Below are 16990 nucleotides of genomic sequence, written 5' to 3' on the forward strand. Positions count from 1 at the left end.
GCAGGAAGAAAAATGCCAGGGGAAAAAGTTGACCATTAATGTTGCCATGGATTTATACAGTTAGTAAAATATTCTAGGAGTTACGTAGAAGGTATAATTGGTTTTACTGAAGATTTTACGATTTCTTTGTAGTTTGAAAGTGTACTTTTAACCTGAATAAATAAGAACACAATTATTATATACAAGATAAACAAAACAAAATTAATATTGTGATATATATGTTAAGAAGTTTAACTCAAAATTAAAACAATTATTAATATAACTGAAGAGAAAGGAACTTAGGTGTGTGTGTGTGTGTGTGTGTGAAATAGCTGTATTTTACGTCCGCTTCCACCGGAGTAATATCGCAGACAAAGGAGCTGATCAGGAATTATTTCTTAGGAACTGAGGAATTATGACTTGCCTTTATATCATGCGTAGCAGGTTCATGGTTGTGGTTATTGTTTAACTTCACTAGAATGTCGTTCACTGTTATCGCTGTAGTATTACAATTCTTGGTGTTGCATTTCCAAACAGTATTTGCATCTATTTTTCGTTTACTTACACGGTACATATAACCACCTGATATCGTCCTCCGCGACTTGTAGGTACAGAGCTTAATACAAGTTGTGCGTTTGCCATTGTAGAAAATTATCTGAATTTTGGATAGTGTAACGGGATTTTGTAACACTTTGGTCCTTGAGACAATTTTCGATTCTTTGCAAAATTGTTTCTTCACTCTGTCTATAGAGTCAAGTCTCACGTACGTAATGAACGAGAATATATAGTTATACATAAAAAACAGTGATATTTTGGTTAAATCATAACCATTGTCAAAATTCCATCAAATTCTGGCTGTTTATTGACCTATGGTTGGTAAACCAAAATAAGGTAATGTTTCCTATCTTGTCGTCAGAAATACAAAGGTTTATTCCATATATCGGATGGAAATTAACTTCTAGGTTATCGAAGACCTGCAGAAATTAGGGGGTATAAATTATGGTGTATAGCGAGTTGAATCAGGGCTCACCCAGAAATTGCTAGCAGCCATTATTATTGAGAACGGGGAACCTACAAAGCCATTACAGCTTATCAATAAAGTTGTAAAACTATTTTATGCTGTAGCCTTGTTACGATCACTGGGAAATAAACACAAGAAGAAGAAGTCCTGTTGTTGTTGTTTATTAAAGATTTAACGTTCAATACAATGAATATGATATTATGGACAGGTTGATTTAATTAAATTATTTACATTTGAAAATTGTTAAAAACACAAAATATAAAAGTCCTCGGATACTAAAAGTTTCTTAGAGCACACTTATAAATTCGCTGTCGTGAGAAGAGAGGGTGGGTCGTCTTCTCCCTAGTCTTCTTGTTGTTGTTGTTTATTACAAATTTAACGTCCAATACATAATGCATGATATTATGACCAGGTTGATTTAATTAAGTTATTTACATATGAATGAGTAAAATATAGAAGTTAGGTAAAAACACTAAATAATAAAAAGTTCTTGTATATCTAAAAGTCACTTTAAAACAGATTTATAATAATAAAAAGTTCTTGTATATCTAACAATCACTTTAAAACCCGGTTTTAAAAATGGTTTTAAAATCGTTGTCGTGGGAAGAGAGGGCAGGTCATCTTCTCACTTTGTCATAATGAAAACAAGTTAGAATAGGAGATCCAGCTGTTTGATGCCATCGCAGCGGATCGAAAAAACCCTGAGGGAAAAAGAATCCGCTGTTTAATGTGGAAAGGCGAAGTTCTCGCAGTAAAAACCACATAGCTGGATCCGTGGAGTATTTACAAATAAAAATGTCCGTGTGGTTCTTTCCATACAGTAGAAGTTAGTTAAAACAAATCCTTTAGCACAGATCTCAAATAATAAAAGTTAGTTAAAAAGTCCTTTGATACACATCACAACTTCGGTTTTTAAAATCATTTATTTTCTGCAGACCATTAAAATATTTCTTTGTGTCTGACTCTTCCCAGATAAAAGTTACCTGAAAAGGGAAAGAAGACCTAGCAGCAACACAGAACAGAACAATTTAAACATTTATAAGAATAGTACATTACACTAAATACAAATTATATAGATTTATATGCACTGCCATAGTTAATAAAGGGTTGTGTAGATCATTATTCCTTTTATCATTATTATTAGATTATATTATTATATTAAATCATGCAGTAGACTGAACCGCCATACTGTCCTACAACAATAGTTCCTTCCTTTGTAACTATATATGTAGTTCCCTATCTTAATGTCAACCTATTCTGATATTATTATAACACCTAGGTGGCTTTGCCGCCAAACTGTTCTACACAACCAGTTATATTTCCATGACTAGTGCTCTTTTCCGCAACTTACTTAACAGTTGATTCCCGATTCTTCTATAAATTTTGAGAAGGCTTCATAAATTTTATATGACATATTCCGAGTGCGGAAGAGGAAAATTTGGGGGTATATTGAAGTTTGGCATCTTCCATTAAACTTATTACGGGTAGTCTTTTATCTTCCAATTTATTGCATGTAATGAAGACATGATTAACGGTCAAAATCGCACTTCACTGGCTTATATTTATGGTCGGTAATTAAATCTTTAGTTCTATGTCTTGTGATTAACCCACAAATTTTGCGCGATGGGTGATTGATCTCCGTTTTTACAACAAGGTCTTTATTTAATTTGAATCTAAAAGTATTTGCTTTGGCCAACTCAGTTTTCCATTCTGATTTAATTTTACTTTTAACAATGCTAATAAATTCCTGAACGCTATATTTTAAGTCTTCGGTTTCGCAGAGGCTGGGCCCTTTGCGAGCCAGAGTGTCTGCAATCCCGTTTCCTACTATGCCGACATGAGATGGTATCCATACAAATTCCACGGTTCTATTTTTGCTTTGAAGGGAGTTAACATTTGCACAAATGTTGTGAACAATTTCTGGTCTTGGTGTTGTTTGGTCGTGTTTTATTGACTCTATACTACTAAGGGAGTCTGACACGATGACTGCTTTTTGAACGGTGCATGACACAAGTCACTCAAGAGCTGTCGATATTGCCTTTAATTCTGCTGTATAGATGGAACATCCATCTGGTAACCTTTTTGATATATTAACATTGAATTCGGGAATGCTGACACCTGTTGTTGTTGTTAGTTGGTTGTATTTTACGTCCGCTTCCACCGAGGTGATATCGCAGACACATGCTGACACCTAACGCAGTTTTGTTTATATTAGGATCGTGAGATCCATCCGTGTATATTTTCACATGCGATGGCCATTTTTCGTTCAAGAGCTCCCTCGAGAGCATTTGAACTTGTTGCGGATTTTCTTTTTTCCTAACAACATTATTTAGGCTTGTATTATAGTTTGAATTCAGTAAAGTCCAGGGAGCTTGATAAGAAAATACCCTGTCAGTGATTTGATAGTGGTTTAATCCTAGATCTTTTAATAAATCATTTGCTCTGTGACTGAACGGTTGAGTCTCCGATTTCACATTTCTTGATGATTTTGTGCACTTGAATGTTGGACCGCTGTCCCCTAGATACTGTAACTTGGCCCAGTATCTTAATGTTAGTTCGTTGCGCCTCAATTCGAATGACATTTCACCTACTTCCTGCAATAGACTTTCCTGTTGTTGAGGCTTTTGTTGCTATCTTTATAGCTTGGTATTGTAAACTGTCTAATTTAGCAAGAGCTGTTTTATTTGCACTCGCAAAAGCAACACGGCCATAGTCACATATTGATCTTATCATGGACCTATATATCATGAGCAGGGTGGTTTTATTGGCTCCCCAGGATATGCCCCCAGGATATGCCCGTCAGGCATCTCATTACATTCAGAACTTTCTGTCCTCTCTTAACAACATTTTCAATATTATGTGGTATGAAAGTCATTTTACGATCAAAGGTCACCCCTAAAAGCTTTGCCTGATCTTTAAATTCAATTCGGATATTGTTCAATTCTAGTTTCATAGACGCCACTTCCTTATGATTCTTACAGAAGAGCATACCTACTGTTTTACTTTCAGATATCCGAAATCCCCAGTCATTAGACCATTTTGACAATTTATCTAAAGCTTCCTGCATTCTCGTTCTAACCGTACCGTAGTTATTCGCTGCACACCAGATTGAACTGTCGTCTGCATAAACCGCCACGTCAATAAGTTTCTTAATGTAGTTATTAGATTGAAGGTCATTAATCATGATATTGAAAAGTGTCGGGCTTATAACAGAACCCTGGGTGTGCTATTTTCCAGTTCATATTTATTGCTTATTGAGAGACCTACATTAACTTGTGTTTGCCTATCGTTTAGAAAATCCTTGATCCAGTGGAACATTCGTCCTGTTATCCCTAGTTCATGTACTTTTTTAAGTAGGCCATCCACCCAGACTAAGTCAAATGCCATGGTCAGGTCGACGAATACTGCACACAGATAATTGTTCTTTTTAAATAGTGAAGTCATGATGTCATGCTGTAACCTTACAATATGATCAATAGTGGAGCGCTGCTGTCTATATCCACTTTGATTTGGACTAATTAATCCATTACTTTCACAATAATATCTTAGCCTATTATTTACCATAGTCTCAAGTGTTTTGCATAACATAGAGGTCAAACTTATCGGCCTATAGTACTACAATTTTATACATGTTTAAAAATGCACTGATGGAGAGTAGCGAATAGGTGAAGTTGTGAACACTACTTGGATGATTTGATGATATTCATCATTAATTGTCAATTGGTGATTAAGATTCATATTGAGTACTTGGATAATTTGATGATTTTAATCATTAGTTGCCAATTGGTGAATAAAATTCATTGTGAATCAAATTCATAAAATGTTTAACACCGTTAATTGGGTCCTAATAACAACATGTCTCTCGAAAGTCGATATCTGCGCCTTCGTGGGAAGGATTAATTTTGGTCACACTCTGTAACTGCGCCGTTGTGGGAATACACCTCTCCGTGGACAGTAAACGATTGATTGGTTGATTGAAACTCGAGTCTGCCACCTAAGTTTGGTGATATTAGAACACTTTGAAGTTGCTGTATTTACGGTCTGGAATAACAGGAAAACGCGTTTGCGGTCTTCAAATTTTCTTAATTTGCACAGGGGGTGGGGGTGGGTGTCCTACACGGTACGCTCCGCTACTTCGCCTCTCGCAGACGACCGGGACCGCTGTCTGTTACCAAAATTTTTTTAAGGTTCTGCGCGCCCACACTTAATTCATCGAGCACGCACGCCTATGCATCATGGGACCACGTTATGTATAAATTTATCTGATATCTCTAGATGTATCCTCTTTATATCATATATTATTATTGGCTTACTTATTCACCAAGGAAGTTACTTAAATATCTATTTCAGTTTTAGACATGTGACGGCGTTGATGAGCATAAAAGGTCTGACTATATATTCATTTTATTCGTGCAAATCATGAGAGACCGTGTTAAAAAAGGCAAACAAACTGTTAAAAAACATCATTGATATTGATCGTTACACGCAATGACGTCTAGTTATTATAGACGTCTATAACCCTAAGTTTTAGTATTTGAATGAAAATTTATTAAATTTAAAACAAAAATCAAGTGAAAAGAAACGAAAATTAAAAATAAATTTTAAATCCATGTAAAAAAGGGGGAATCCAATTTAAAGAAAACAATATAACGTGTGGCCTGATTCCCATGTGTACGAGTACTGCAATTTCATGGACGAGAACTGCCAAGTGGACTAACACTCGCCTTTTCAGACAAAGATAATAAGTTGCGACGTTTTTCACTTCAGCTGGCTCTATCATGTTTCCGCGAGTGGAATTATAAATGTTCTTCATACAAAGGCCTGCAATTCAAAATGTATGACAATGAGTTAAATGGGGCTATGACCACAGGTGTTACAAATGTGTGATATGCTTTACTTTTTATAGAGAGATTTCCCGAATTGCAAATGGACCGTTAAGAGACGCATGATGTTTGGCTTGTATTTCAACGATATCCCAGTAGACAGGGTTAGCGCTGTCGTTGAATATGAATTATATGCATCAGGAAAACGTCCATGCACAAGAAAATTCGCCAAGTGTATGGTCTTTTTGTGTCTAGAGATACTGTGCACAATCTTATGTACGATCTTGATCCAGGTGCGGATTAAGTGATCGGCCGTCTGAGCGGGTAGTTATGACCCCAGTGACGGGGGTTCGAGAGCCCTTCCTAAGAAAATTTTAAAAATTGCATCACCGTAGAGCACTTTTCTGTCTATTTACATGTGTAGATACAAACTGGAACCGATAATTTCGTTGCCCAAATCTATCTAAGGAAAAACAAATGAAATTGGTTTAATATTTCGTGTCTTGTGCACCAATTAATTGAACAAGACGGGTATACTTCATGCAATGTGCTATGACGGGTCAGTTTGCGTTTCCGTTTCTTCTTCTTCGAAGTCCCGGTGTTAGTCTCGAAATTGTAAGTGGTGGTGGTCTGGCGCATCTAGTTTTTCGGTTGGGTAAGATAAACCGAGGCGTGCACGTAAAATAAACCCAGATTGTTGGAATTGGCCGTAGCCCCACTGTACAGGCACAATTACACATATCGCACACTTCTCATCAACCTGCTTGATGGACAAAAGTAGAAAAGTTAACCCCCATGTTATGGACATACGGATTTATAAGCATTTCAATATATGGAGGATTCTAATAATAAAGTAGTTCTGCAATGGTTAATCAACCACTCACTTGACAAAGTGAAAAGTTATTTCAATTGTAGATACTGAATTCAAGCATTTGGGGAAAGGAAATGTTTGAATATTACTTGTTGTTACCCTTGTAAAAATTTTAAAAAATATTGAAAATATTACATGTATGGTCATAAATAACTTTGTTCGCCGGCAATGGTATCACATTCCATATCTTGATCAACGATAGAGACAAAATCTTTTTCACAGAAACGCTTTGTCTATTCTATAGCAAGAGAAGTGCCGTCGTCTCCTTCCCAGGTGGTAAGAAACTCTCGCTGGGACCAATTCTTGTGTACTTTTGAGCTTTGACCATAAGCGTCAGATTTAGTCTTCCGATAACCGTTTTCTTTTGACGCTTGCAATTGGCTTTCACCTTTTTTAACAACTGATCCCACGCATCTACCATTTTAACAAGACATAACTACTGTATATATGTGTATAAAATGCTGATATAAAAAATTGGCTAAATGACAAAATTCCAAACGTAAGTTTGACAAAATTCCAAACGCAAGTTTGGCAAAATTCCAAACGTAAGTTTGGTCATGGACCTTATAATTGTTTGGTTATCACTGCTTAAAATGGAGTAACTCTGACATGGCTGGAAGTGGCAGTCCTTGTTCATATGACAATATTGGCAACAAACCATTGTATTACGTGTTGTTTTCGTAAGAGTTTTTATTACGTGCTTGCGTATACGTACCTTCGGTACGAAACACGCTTTGTTTTGGAAGCGTTTTTATTTTGTTTTTTCTTCTCGATTTTAGTCAGAAGTTGCAGTCAAAACAGTGCATGGTGCAAATATTTTGAAATCGTAGATTTTGTTGGCCTCCGCGGAACTTTTTTATTAAATTTAAATTGGATCATTTTTGACATACCGGAATAGTTTTACGGATAGTACAAAACATTGACCATATCTCGGTTATTTCTGAACAGATCTTCATGTTTTGATTCTTTGGACAAATCCCGAAGGGGCTACAACTGACGGTTCTTCAGCATTTATTCGACATTCAAGACGACATTATCTCTGTCACTATTTCCTCCATTTTGAAAAAATAACTAAAAATCACATTATGGTCGTCTTAGCTCCTGATACCGCCTTTCATTTTTAATGACCGTGTTCCATAAAATTTTGAACCGTTTGACCGTCATATCGGATTTTGCAACAAAAAAAAGCAAAAAAAAGCTTCAAATCCATATTCAGCAGCCATTTCCTAGTATCGATTGTAGTTTACGTACGGATTCAAGGTGTTGCCAACGTGAAATAACCTTTCATTCGATCACTGATAACAAATAGATCAGCGTTGATTTTGACTAAACGCCATCCAGGTCATTTCTATGAAAACTTTAATTATATTCAGTGCATGTGCAGGGTGTTTGCTGTTGGTGGATATAGGGATAAATCTTAATACATTTCGCCGAAACACGTCAGTACTGCTTTTGCTCAGTTCTAGTTACGTGTTTCGGTTCCCGTTTTTGCGGATTTTATTCAAGAGTTTGCAGCCAAAAATGTGCATGGTGTTGCCAACGTAAATATTGTTGGCCTCCGTGGAGCTATTCATTAAACATAAATTGGTTCATTTTTGACCAATAGGAAGTGTGTTACGGACGGGACAAAAAATAATTCCATAATGGATCTGACGGGCGGTTTTTCGAAATTCGGAAGTTCGCTCTATTGCATTGGTTTTAGCATCAAAGATTTCTAAAGTTTTTTCGGCATTCATTAAACATAAATTGGCTCATTTTTGACAAACAGGATGTGGTTTAGGCCTACGGACGGGACATATCTCGGTTATTTCTGAACAGATCTTCGTCGGGTTTCATTTTTGGATTCTTTTGACGAATACCATAATGGATCTGACTTCCGATTTTTCCCGAACATGAATAGTTCTCATCATTTTGAAAATAGACTAAAAATGACATATATATATATGTTGGTGTTAGCCCCAGATATTATCTTTCATTTCCAGAGACCTTGTTCAAGAATATTTTTAACCGTTCGGCCGCCATATTTGATTTTACAAAAACCTTCAAACCGATTTTGATTCCGAAAACCTTTTTTTTTTTTTTTTTTTGAACCTGCTCCAAGTGGCAGTAATTCTTAGGGGGGGGGGCGATTTTTTTAATTTTGATTTTGTTCACTTCCGGTTATACTTTGAAAGGTTTTTGACCCTTTACCTTTGCATATTTGATGACCCTGACGTCTACTAACAACTAGTATCAAAAAATCAGTCTTAAGAGTATAATTTCCGGTTTAAGAGTTCAAAACGACAGGTTATTTCACTTTAATAGGTTTTTGATGTTACTATACTCAATAGTTCATGGTGCACCTTGATCGTTAACGTGACAAAGCGTAGTTTCGATTGAATTTGATTATGTATATATGAATGTATATAAACTGATTTACATTCAATGGTTTCCGTTTTTACTCCAATTTCAAATCAGTTATGTTCGGTTATCCCGACATTGTTTCTGAATGTAAATTATACCGGTGGTAGCGTATAATACACGCCGGGATAGAGTCGATAAAGCTCTCCTTTGTTTTAATGTTTATTTAATAATTTATATTCATGTTCAGTCGCCGTCTTTTTAATAACACCTTGACCTTGTCCAAAACATCTGCCGTTTGCAAAAAAATAAATAACAGCTACAATAGTGGAAGGGGATCCGTGTTTTTCTTCGCAAGAAACGAGTCAAAGACCACAAAAAAAGGAAACTCGTGGTTGGTTGGGCACGCATGCGCCCACTTCATTCGAGAAAAATACGCTGGTTCGGGCCATTGGCGTGTTCTATGTTTAGAAAGGTGTTTTCCGGGATTCAAATCGAAAAGTGATTTAGGTACTGGTTAACTGTAGATTTTGTGTTTAATTCTGATTTTTAAGTGATTCGATGAATAATTATGGATAGTCTGTTGGTTTGTAAGAAACTTTACATTAGTTAAAGAAAGCATACTTGAAAAGGCACGTCCATGTGTCCTGATGTATGTTTTGACTTGCCTTCTCTATTCTATTTTTAGAAGTGGTACTCAGTGTCTCAGTGGTAGGTCATCTGGGTTTTCAGCATACCCCCGCCTCCGCCTCCGCCTCCTGTCAATTGTGCAGGACGGATGGCCCGGCAATGGACAATTAATATCATATTCGTCGTTCAGATGGAACAAAAAAACGCGATCCCATCCATGTAGGCCTACACATTGGCATGCATCATCGTGCATGATCATCATGATCATGCATGTAAAAAGAACCCATGGCATTGGCAAAATTTCCCTCATAACACACTGTATAGCATATGCCGGTTTTAGGCAAAATATAGAGCTTGTTTTGGGTACTTACTTCTGTAATTAAAATTGTTTCGGCTAATTCTACTAACTGCTGCTCTATAATATTAACTGTAACACTTGTCTAGCAGTATGGAAAGTCGAACGGCCTGAAATAAAAAAAAAGGGTAGTATTAATAATTTACAATTAATACACAAATTTATATTATAAACCCAATTTTACATTATAAATATAAACCCAAATTTAAAATTACACTTGATTTAAACTTTGTTACAGATTATTCTTAACAGCTAGCATTCTCCAACTGATAATTGTTGTGTCCAACAATTGTTATACAAAGTCTTATAATCATTATGGTACAAGATACATTGTCCCGAAAGTATTGGGTTTCCAATAAAAGTATGGGAAGTTTAGTGTATGGAAAGTATAGAGACACCCAATCTTCTTACTAGAAAAATACTGAATCACCCGAAAAACACCCAATAGGGAGAGCACTGGTCAAAAATGTCAGGGTAACAGACCCTCCCCTCCCTCAATGAAGTTAGCTGACAATTATGATGTCTAACAACAGTTTATTTATAGCTTAAGTTATCTCCCCACGAAAACAAAGTTTTGAGAGGGATTTGAAGTAAATTTGTGATAGATTAATTAGTTTGAATTTGTTTTTAGTCCTGCAATAGGCAGATTTATCACATACATAATACATCTTTAAAAACTGCAACTCAGGATAAATGTCAGACTCAATCATCGTAGATCACTAATTATCGGCAAGATTTTAATCTGAATGGTTTTCTCTTATTTTCAGTATGGCAGCGCCTAGTTTTAGGTCTGTAGATCTACAGAGTGTTGACCTGAGTAAACTTCAATTTGTCAATAAACTAGAGCCGAGATATGAATGTCCAGTTTGTAAACTTGTTCTCAATAAACCGATGCAACTGGGCTGTGGTCATCATGTTTGTGAAAAATGTCTGAACAAAGTATTTGAGAAGGGAGATAAAGCTACATGTCCTATAAATGATGATGAATATTGTAAAGACTTATCAAGGAATGAGGTAATTTGGTTTAATCTCTTTTTCTCAATACAATAATTCGGAAATTATCTGCAAAAGAAAAATAACAAAAAGTAGTAAAAGATCTGACCAAGATAAGTATATGGAATAAACATAATATGGATCTATTCATATTTTCTTGTTTCAATTATTTTATCATTATCACACTTCACTTAATGTATGCTGATTAGATTTATTGCTGTAATATCTAATATAATATATTTTTGTAGGTGTTTCCTGATGCCAGTGTTGGAAGAGAAATACTTAATTTAAAAGTTTATTGTACAAATAAAGAACATGGCTGTAACCATACGGATTCTTTAAGAAAAATTCAGGTTTGTATAAAATTCATTGATGGTAAAATGGGAGTTATCTCCCTTGAATTTGAATATTATTTTATTTCAAGTTCAGACATGATATATTTTATCACATTTGAATTTGAATATTATTTTATTTCAAGTTCAGACATGATATATTTTATCAGTTGCATTTGTTGAGCAATCATATTGAATAACTTATTTCATTAAGTGTTGTGTTGTGTTTATAGCAGGTTTAGACATGTATATAATAGATCAAATCTATTAATCAATTTAAAGACTCGCGCACTAAAAGTTACGAAAACATATCGAGGCTATCTTTTAGCCAATCATATTGGGTTATTTCCTACGTATAGATTACTTGTGTATGAATCAGGAATTATTTCCTGATATAAGCTTATAGCCATTAGAACTGTTCTTCAAAAGTCAATAAGGATTTTGGTTTTAATTTAGGTCTTAGGACCAATAGAGAGAGAAATGGGGTTTTAACGTCCACTTGACACAAACTAGTTCATTTCGGGACTACATGTATTCGTGACTTATATAAACACATAGTTATTGATTAAGTTTTGTCACTTGATATAGTTTATTAATAAGTTGATACGAATATTTCCTGTTTGTACAGTTGTGAAACTGAAACTAAGCACTTATATGAGCCTATTGTTTGCTAGTTAATGACTATTTAATGACATTGTAAGCTTTGAACTTCTCACCATAATAATAAAATTATCAGTGGGGAATCAATTAGTAACTAAGGAAATATCAGTAACCAATTTATGCAATTTATGTAACAGTATAAAAGCCACACACTGTAAGATATAGTCCTGTACATATTATTACATTTAATACAGTACTTATACTATACATTGTATCTGCACTCATTATAGTGTCAAACTCACATTGTGTATAATATTATGCATTGATATAGAATGATAATATAGAATAATCCTAATCCATATAACAGCATGTTAAACACAAATGCTAATGGTTACCTTCTGTTTGTTGTTGTTACTTTCTGTTTGTTGTCGTTGATAATTAATGGTTACCTTCTGTTTGTTGTCGTCTGTTTTCCCAATCACATTCAAGGTAACCTTGTTGGTCTAATTTATGCAATACTACTGCGCATGTTCACCTCACGTTTTCTGTTCAACCTTGACATTGGCAACCAGTGTCAATAACATCACTCTTCGTTGTAAATACACGAGACAAATTAACTGTCCTGTACTCGATAACAAATAAGACGACTATAAGAATTTTAATAATCAGTACACATTTTTTTTTTATATATATACTATTCAAAAAAAGTAGGGGATATTTGATTTTTAAGTGTTATTAAAGTCACCTAATGAAACTGACGAAGAAACAAATGACAAAATGAAATGAAGTTCACATTCATCGATTTATTCCAAATGATCGTTAGACTAAGTAAGGCACAGACTGACCATTATAAGGGTAAAATGATACCCGGGGTCAAACAGCAAAGTTACCACAGCATCACAACCAAGTCAGTAACGGGTAAATGCTCCTCTGTTTGCCAAACAAGCATTGATCAGACGTGGCATACTCCTAATGAGACGTCTAAGGTCATTTTGGTCCAGATTGTCCCATTCCTGTTGCAACGCAGCAGCAAGTTCTTGGACATTGGCAGGACGTTGTTGACGTTGACGTAACCTCTGTCCAAGCATGTCGGGACATGCTCGATGGGGGAGAGGTCGGGACTCAGTGCTGGCCAAGGTAATGTGGTGATGTTCTGTTGTTGGAGGTAACCTGTAACGATCCTGGCCCTGTGACACCTTGCGTTGTCATCCTGGAAGATGAAACGGCGGCCATGACGTCGTGCGAACGGCACAACATGGACTGCCAAGATGTTGTCCCGGTAGTACTGGCCTGTAACACGCCCTGCAACAACATGTAAAGCCGTTCTTCCAGCAACAGTGATGCCTCCCCACACCATAACAGAACCACCCCCAAATCGATCATGTCTGATGACGTTAACGTCTTGGAAGCGCTCGTTTCGACGACGCCACACCCTCCTATGTCTGTCCAAAAAATCAACAGTGAACCTTGACTCATCTGAAAACATCACATTGCTCCAGCGTCGATTATCCCAGTGTTGACGATCCCTACACCAACGACGTCTTGCCTGAATGTGATGATCTCTCAAACAAGGGATCACGCGAGGACGTCGGGCGCGAAGGTGACCCCTATGCAGTTGATTCCGAATCGTCTGGCCACTCACTCTCACACCAGTGTCTGTTTGAAGACGAGCGCTGATCTGATTTGCTGTGATGACACGATTTCTCAAGGCCAAGGTACGGATAAATCGATCCTGGGCTTGAGTTGTCGCCCTTGGTCGACCTGAGCGTGGTCTATCCTGTACAGATTGTGTATGACGGTATCTGGACCATAGCCTGCTTATGACAGACTGAGAAACATTCATCGTCCGCGCCACAACCGCCTGTGTTGTGCCGATCTGTAGCATGCCAAGGGCACGTAACCTTTCATTTTGGGTAAGCCGACGCATATCAAAATTTGTTTTCTGGTCACTAAAACAATTAAACTGATGTTTCCACCCTGGAATTCAATGCTTCATTAAGGTTTTATTTGCAATCTATATGCAACAGTAGCCTACAAGTATACCTAAGTGTTGAAAGTAAACAGTTAGTCAATCTTTCCAGGGAATTTGACTTCAAAGAAAAAAAAGCTGTAAATAAATTTGGCACGATTCCAATTTTAGAATTGTTATCAGATAAATAAATAAATAAATATCAGTGCAGTAAAACGTAAAATTAATATGAGCAAATAATTAATGATTTAATGTGATATATTGATAATTCAACTGTCCTTAATAAGGCCTTACAAAACAAATATTCTGATTCGTAGTAAATCCTTACCAAAAATCAGATACATTAGGGAGGTTTTTTTTAATTTTGTGTTTTTATTTTGTCAAAGGATCAAGTCACTACTGGGTTTAATTAATTCTCACTTGACATTGCAGGGCACTACATTTTTCTCGTCATGTTATTTATGGGAATGTATTTTTATCTAATGTCAGTCATGACTGTCACTAACATTTATCAGTGTTGCGTACCCATCAATATTTTGCTTCCTGTAACTAAGGGAAAATATTTATTAGATGTAAATAAATTTTAATTACATCTAATAAATAGTTTAAATGACTTTGTTTTTATTTTTAATTTTTTGAAATTGTGACAGAGGAGTACCTGAGAATTAAATATTTATTTTGTATAGCCTGAAATAAAATTGATTTATATAATCACTCTGATTAAAAATAGATGTTATTTCCATTCGGGAAAAGCAGAATTGTACCTGACTGTCCTTCCATAAGATTAAGTTTAAAATGATAAATCAAAAGAATTTGACAAAAGTTTTAAAAACTTAGGTGTGCACATAAAAAAAAATCCTTGACCATTGGAATTCAAAATAAGAATAGGACATGGCTATGTTGTCCTGACAAAATTTTCCTCATTGCATGGAGTATGTCCATGTGCAGAAAAGTAGAATGTTAAATTGATTATTGATTTTATTTGATATTTTCTCAATTACAGGATCATTTGAATCAGTGTCGATACCAAGTAGCAAAATGTCCGAATGCAGGGTGTACTGAAAAAATACTTAAAGAGAATTATGACGAACATGTGAAATCATGTCCTTATAAGAAGATCAAATGTCCAAGATGTAATCAAGACTTCCCTAAAATCAAGGAAAAGGTATGATATAAGGCATGAAAATTGGGACACGGTTAAAGAGTTCCGAGTAAAGTTCAATTACAGTGTGTGGTATAAGATACATGTACCAGTATAGTACTTTGATTCGTCAGTTATTAAAAGGATGACCAAGAAGATTTTTTATACGGCCATTTTGAAATGTGTAGAGTCAAAAATTCAAATATGGCATGTGGTCGTATAATATCACGCCAATCAAGGCTTCTTTTACATGCACACCAATGTGTATATTCTGTTTTCTATCCCATCCAAATGACTAGACAGCTGTCCTTCTCATGTTCTCTGTCCTGCACCACTGACAAGGGCAATACTCAGCAGAATATCCTGAGGAACTTTCTCACAGTGGTGAGCTAACCCTAAACCTCTTTATTATCTAGACAGAGTACAGACATTAAAGTGTAGAGAAAACGTAACATGATAATGTCTTTATTTAAGACGATTAAACCAGTTTTATAATTTATTTGCTTATAGGAACATAACGAAAAGGAATGTCCGGAGGTTGAAGTTCATTGTCCGTTTAAATGTGATGCACCAATGATGAAGAGAAGAAATGTTAGTATATGTAAATCCAGAATTAAAAACCATATATTCACCATGGCACACGCACTAATTAAAAACTTGAACACAAGACACAAGCTTGCCATGCACTTTTGAAAAGAGATCTACAGTGATTTAGAAATCACTAAAATAATATTTACAGGATGAGAAAGGGCGTCCTTAAGCCTATAACTGTCATTACGGTATTAGTCATGTTAAGGATGTGTCGCGTTTGTTTAAATAATTGATCTGGTTAAAGTTTACTTTCTAATGAAATCCACTAGATTATCAATGAAATCCACTAGATTATCAATGAAATCAGCTAGATTATCAATGAAATCAACTAGATTATCAATGATATCAAAGAGATTATCAATGAAATCAACAAGATTATCAATGAAATCAACTAGATTATTAATGAAATCAACTAGATAATCAATGAAATCAACTTCAGTCTAAATAAAAGTGTTTTAAAGGAAAACTTGTTTCTAGAAGATGGTCAACCTGAATTTACATGTGTCACTTTCAATGGTCTGCATGGTGAATATACTAGGATGGTGAATGTGGTTTTTGTCTTATTCTCAGAAGATACAGATTAAAAAATGAACATACTCCATATTAGATTATGTTAGTCCCAAAATTGTCTGGTTGCGTATTAGTTGAACAGAAAGGAAAAATGGCTGTACTTTAATCAATATCACTTTATGAAAGATGTATAAGCTTACAGTTGTAAGATTTGACCTTGGTCTAGGAGTCACGTCAATCATGCTTATCTCCCTTGGGTTATTTAAACTGAGGTTTTTTATAAAGCACCTTTCCAGGTATACTTATAGAATCTTTGAAAAAGACACTTTATGAAAATTTATACAGTAATAAAATAGAACTTGTCTATACATCAATCCTACTTATCTCCCTTGGGTTATTTTATCTGGGGTATTTGATAAAACATCTCTTAAACATAGCAAGAGCTAAATCTGCCTATTGCAGGTCTTTCTTTAGGCCTGAAATGTTATCTAAATTATTAATTAGACATTAATTAACTGATCCAGGCCATAATCAACTCTCGATGGCATCAGATTTCTCCGATATTGAATACGGTTCAGCCATATTTTGATTTAAGCTAAAAATGGAGGAGCAAGACTTAGCTTCGAACAACCAGTACGGTGCTTGAAATTATTGCACACGTCTTTTCAAACATTCAAAGGCTAATATCTTTGCTCGCAATAGAGTAATTTGAATGAAATTTACAAATAATTCATTTTACATTATCTACTTTTGAACTATTATAGCAAGAATGACTAGCTATTTATCTAAATCTTACATAATGTATCTTTAAGGTATACTTTTTATACGCCCACAT

General features: G+C 35.4%; 1 protein-coding gene and 1 long non-coding RNA gene across 7 annotated transcripts in view; one reads left to right on the forward strand and one right to left on the reverse strand.

Annotated features, from left to right (window-relative positions):
* Window positions 1-12438, reverse strand: part of LOC130012823 (uncharacterized) — a 45160-nt gene extending 32722 nt beyond the window's left edge. The window contains exons 1-3 of one of the 3 annotated variants that reach the window (XR_008788054.1): window positions 12340-12438; window positions 10036-10129; window positions 5454-5821 (exon numbers count right to left, since the gene is read on the reverse strand). This is a non-coding gene — a long non-coding RNA (uncharacterized LOC130012823). Of the gene's footprint in view, window positions 1-5453; window positions 5822-10035; window positions 10130-10678; window positions 10800-12339 lie in introns of those variants that run through there. The other 2 variants (XR_008788053.1, XR_008788055.1) reach the window with 2 other exon arrangements.
* The window catches only part of LOC126820427 (TNF receptor-associated factor 3), a 74729-nt gene that overhangs the window by 37042 nt on the left and 20697 nt on the right, over window positions 1-16990 (forward strand). For 3 of the 4 annotated variants that reach the window (XM_050548398.1, XM_050548399.2, XM_050548396.2), the window contains exons 4-7: window positions 10787-11033; window positions 11261-11365; window positions 14917-15078; window positions 15565-15645. In XM_050548398.1, coding sequence (XP_050404355.1) covers window positions 10788-11033; window positions 11261-11365; window positions 14917-15078; window positions 15565-15645 — 594 coding nt within the window. In that variant the 5' untranslated portion in view covers window position 10787. Of the gene's footprint in view, window positions 1-9458; window positions 9545-10786; window positions 11034-11260; window positions 11366-14916; window positions 15079-15564; window positions 15646-16990 lie in introns of those variants that run through there. The other variant, XM_050548397.2, reaches the window with a different exon arrangement.

The sequence above is a fragment of the Patella vulgata genome, chromosome 5, assembly GCF_932274485.2.
Source record: "Patella vulgata chromosome 5, xgPatVulg1.2, whole genome shotgun sequence".
NCBI lineage: Eukaryota > Metazoa > Mollusca > Gastropoda > Patellidae > Patella > Patella vulgata.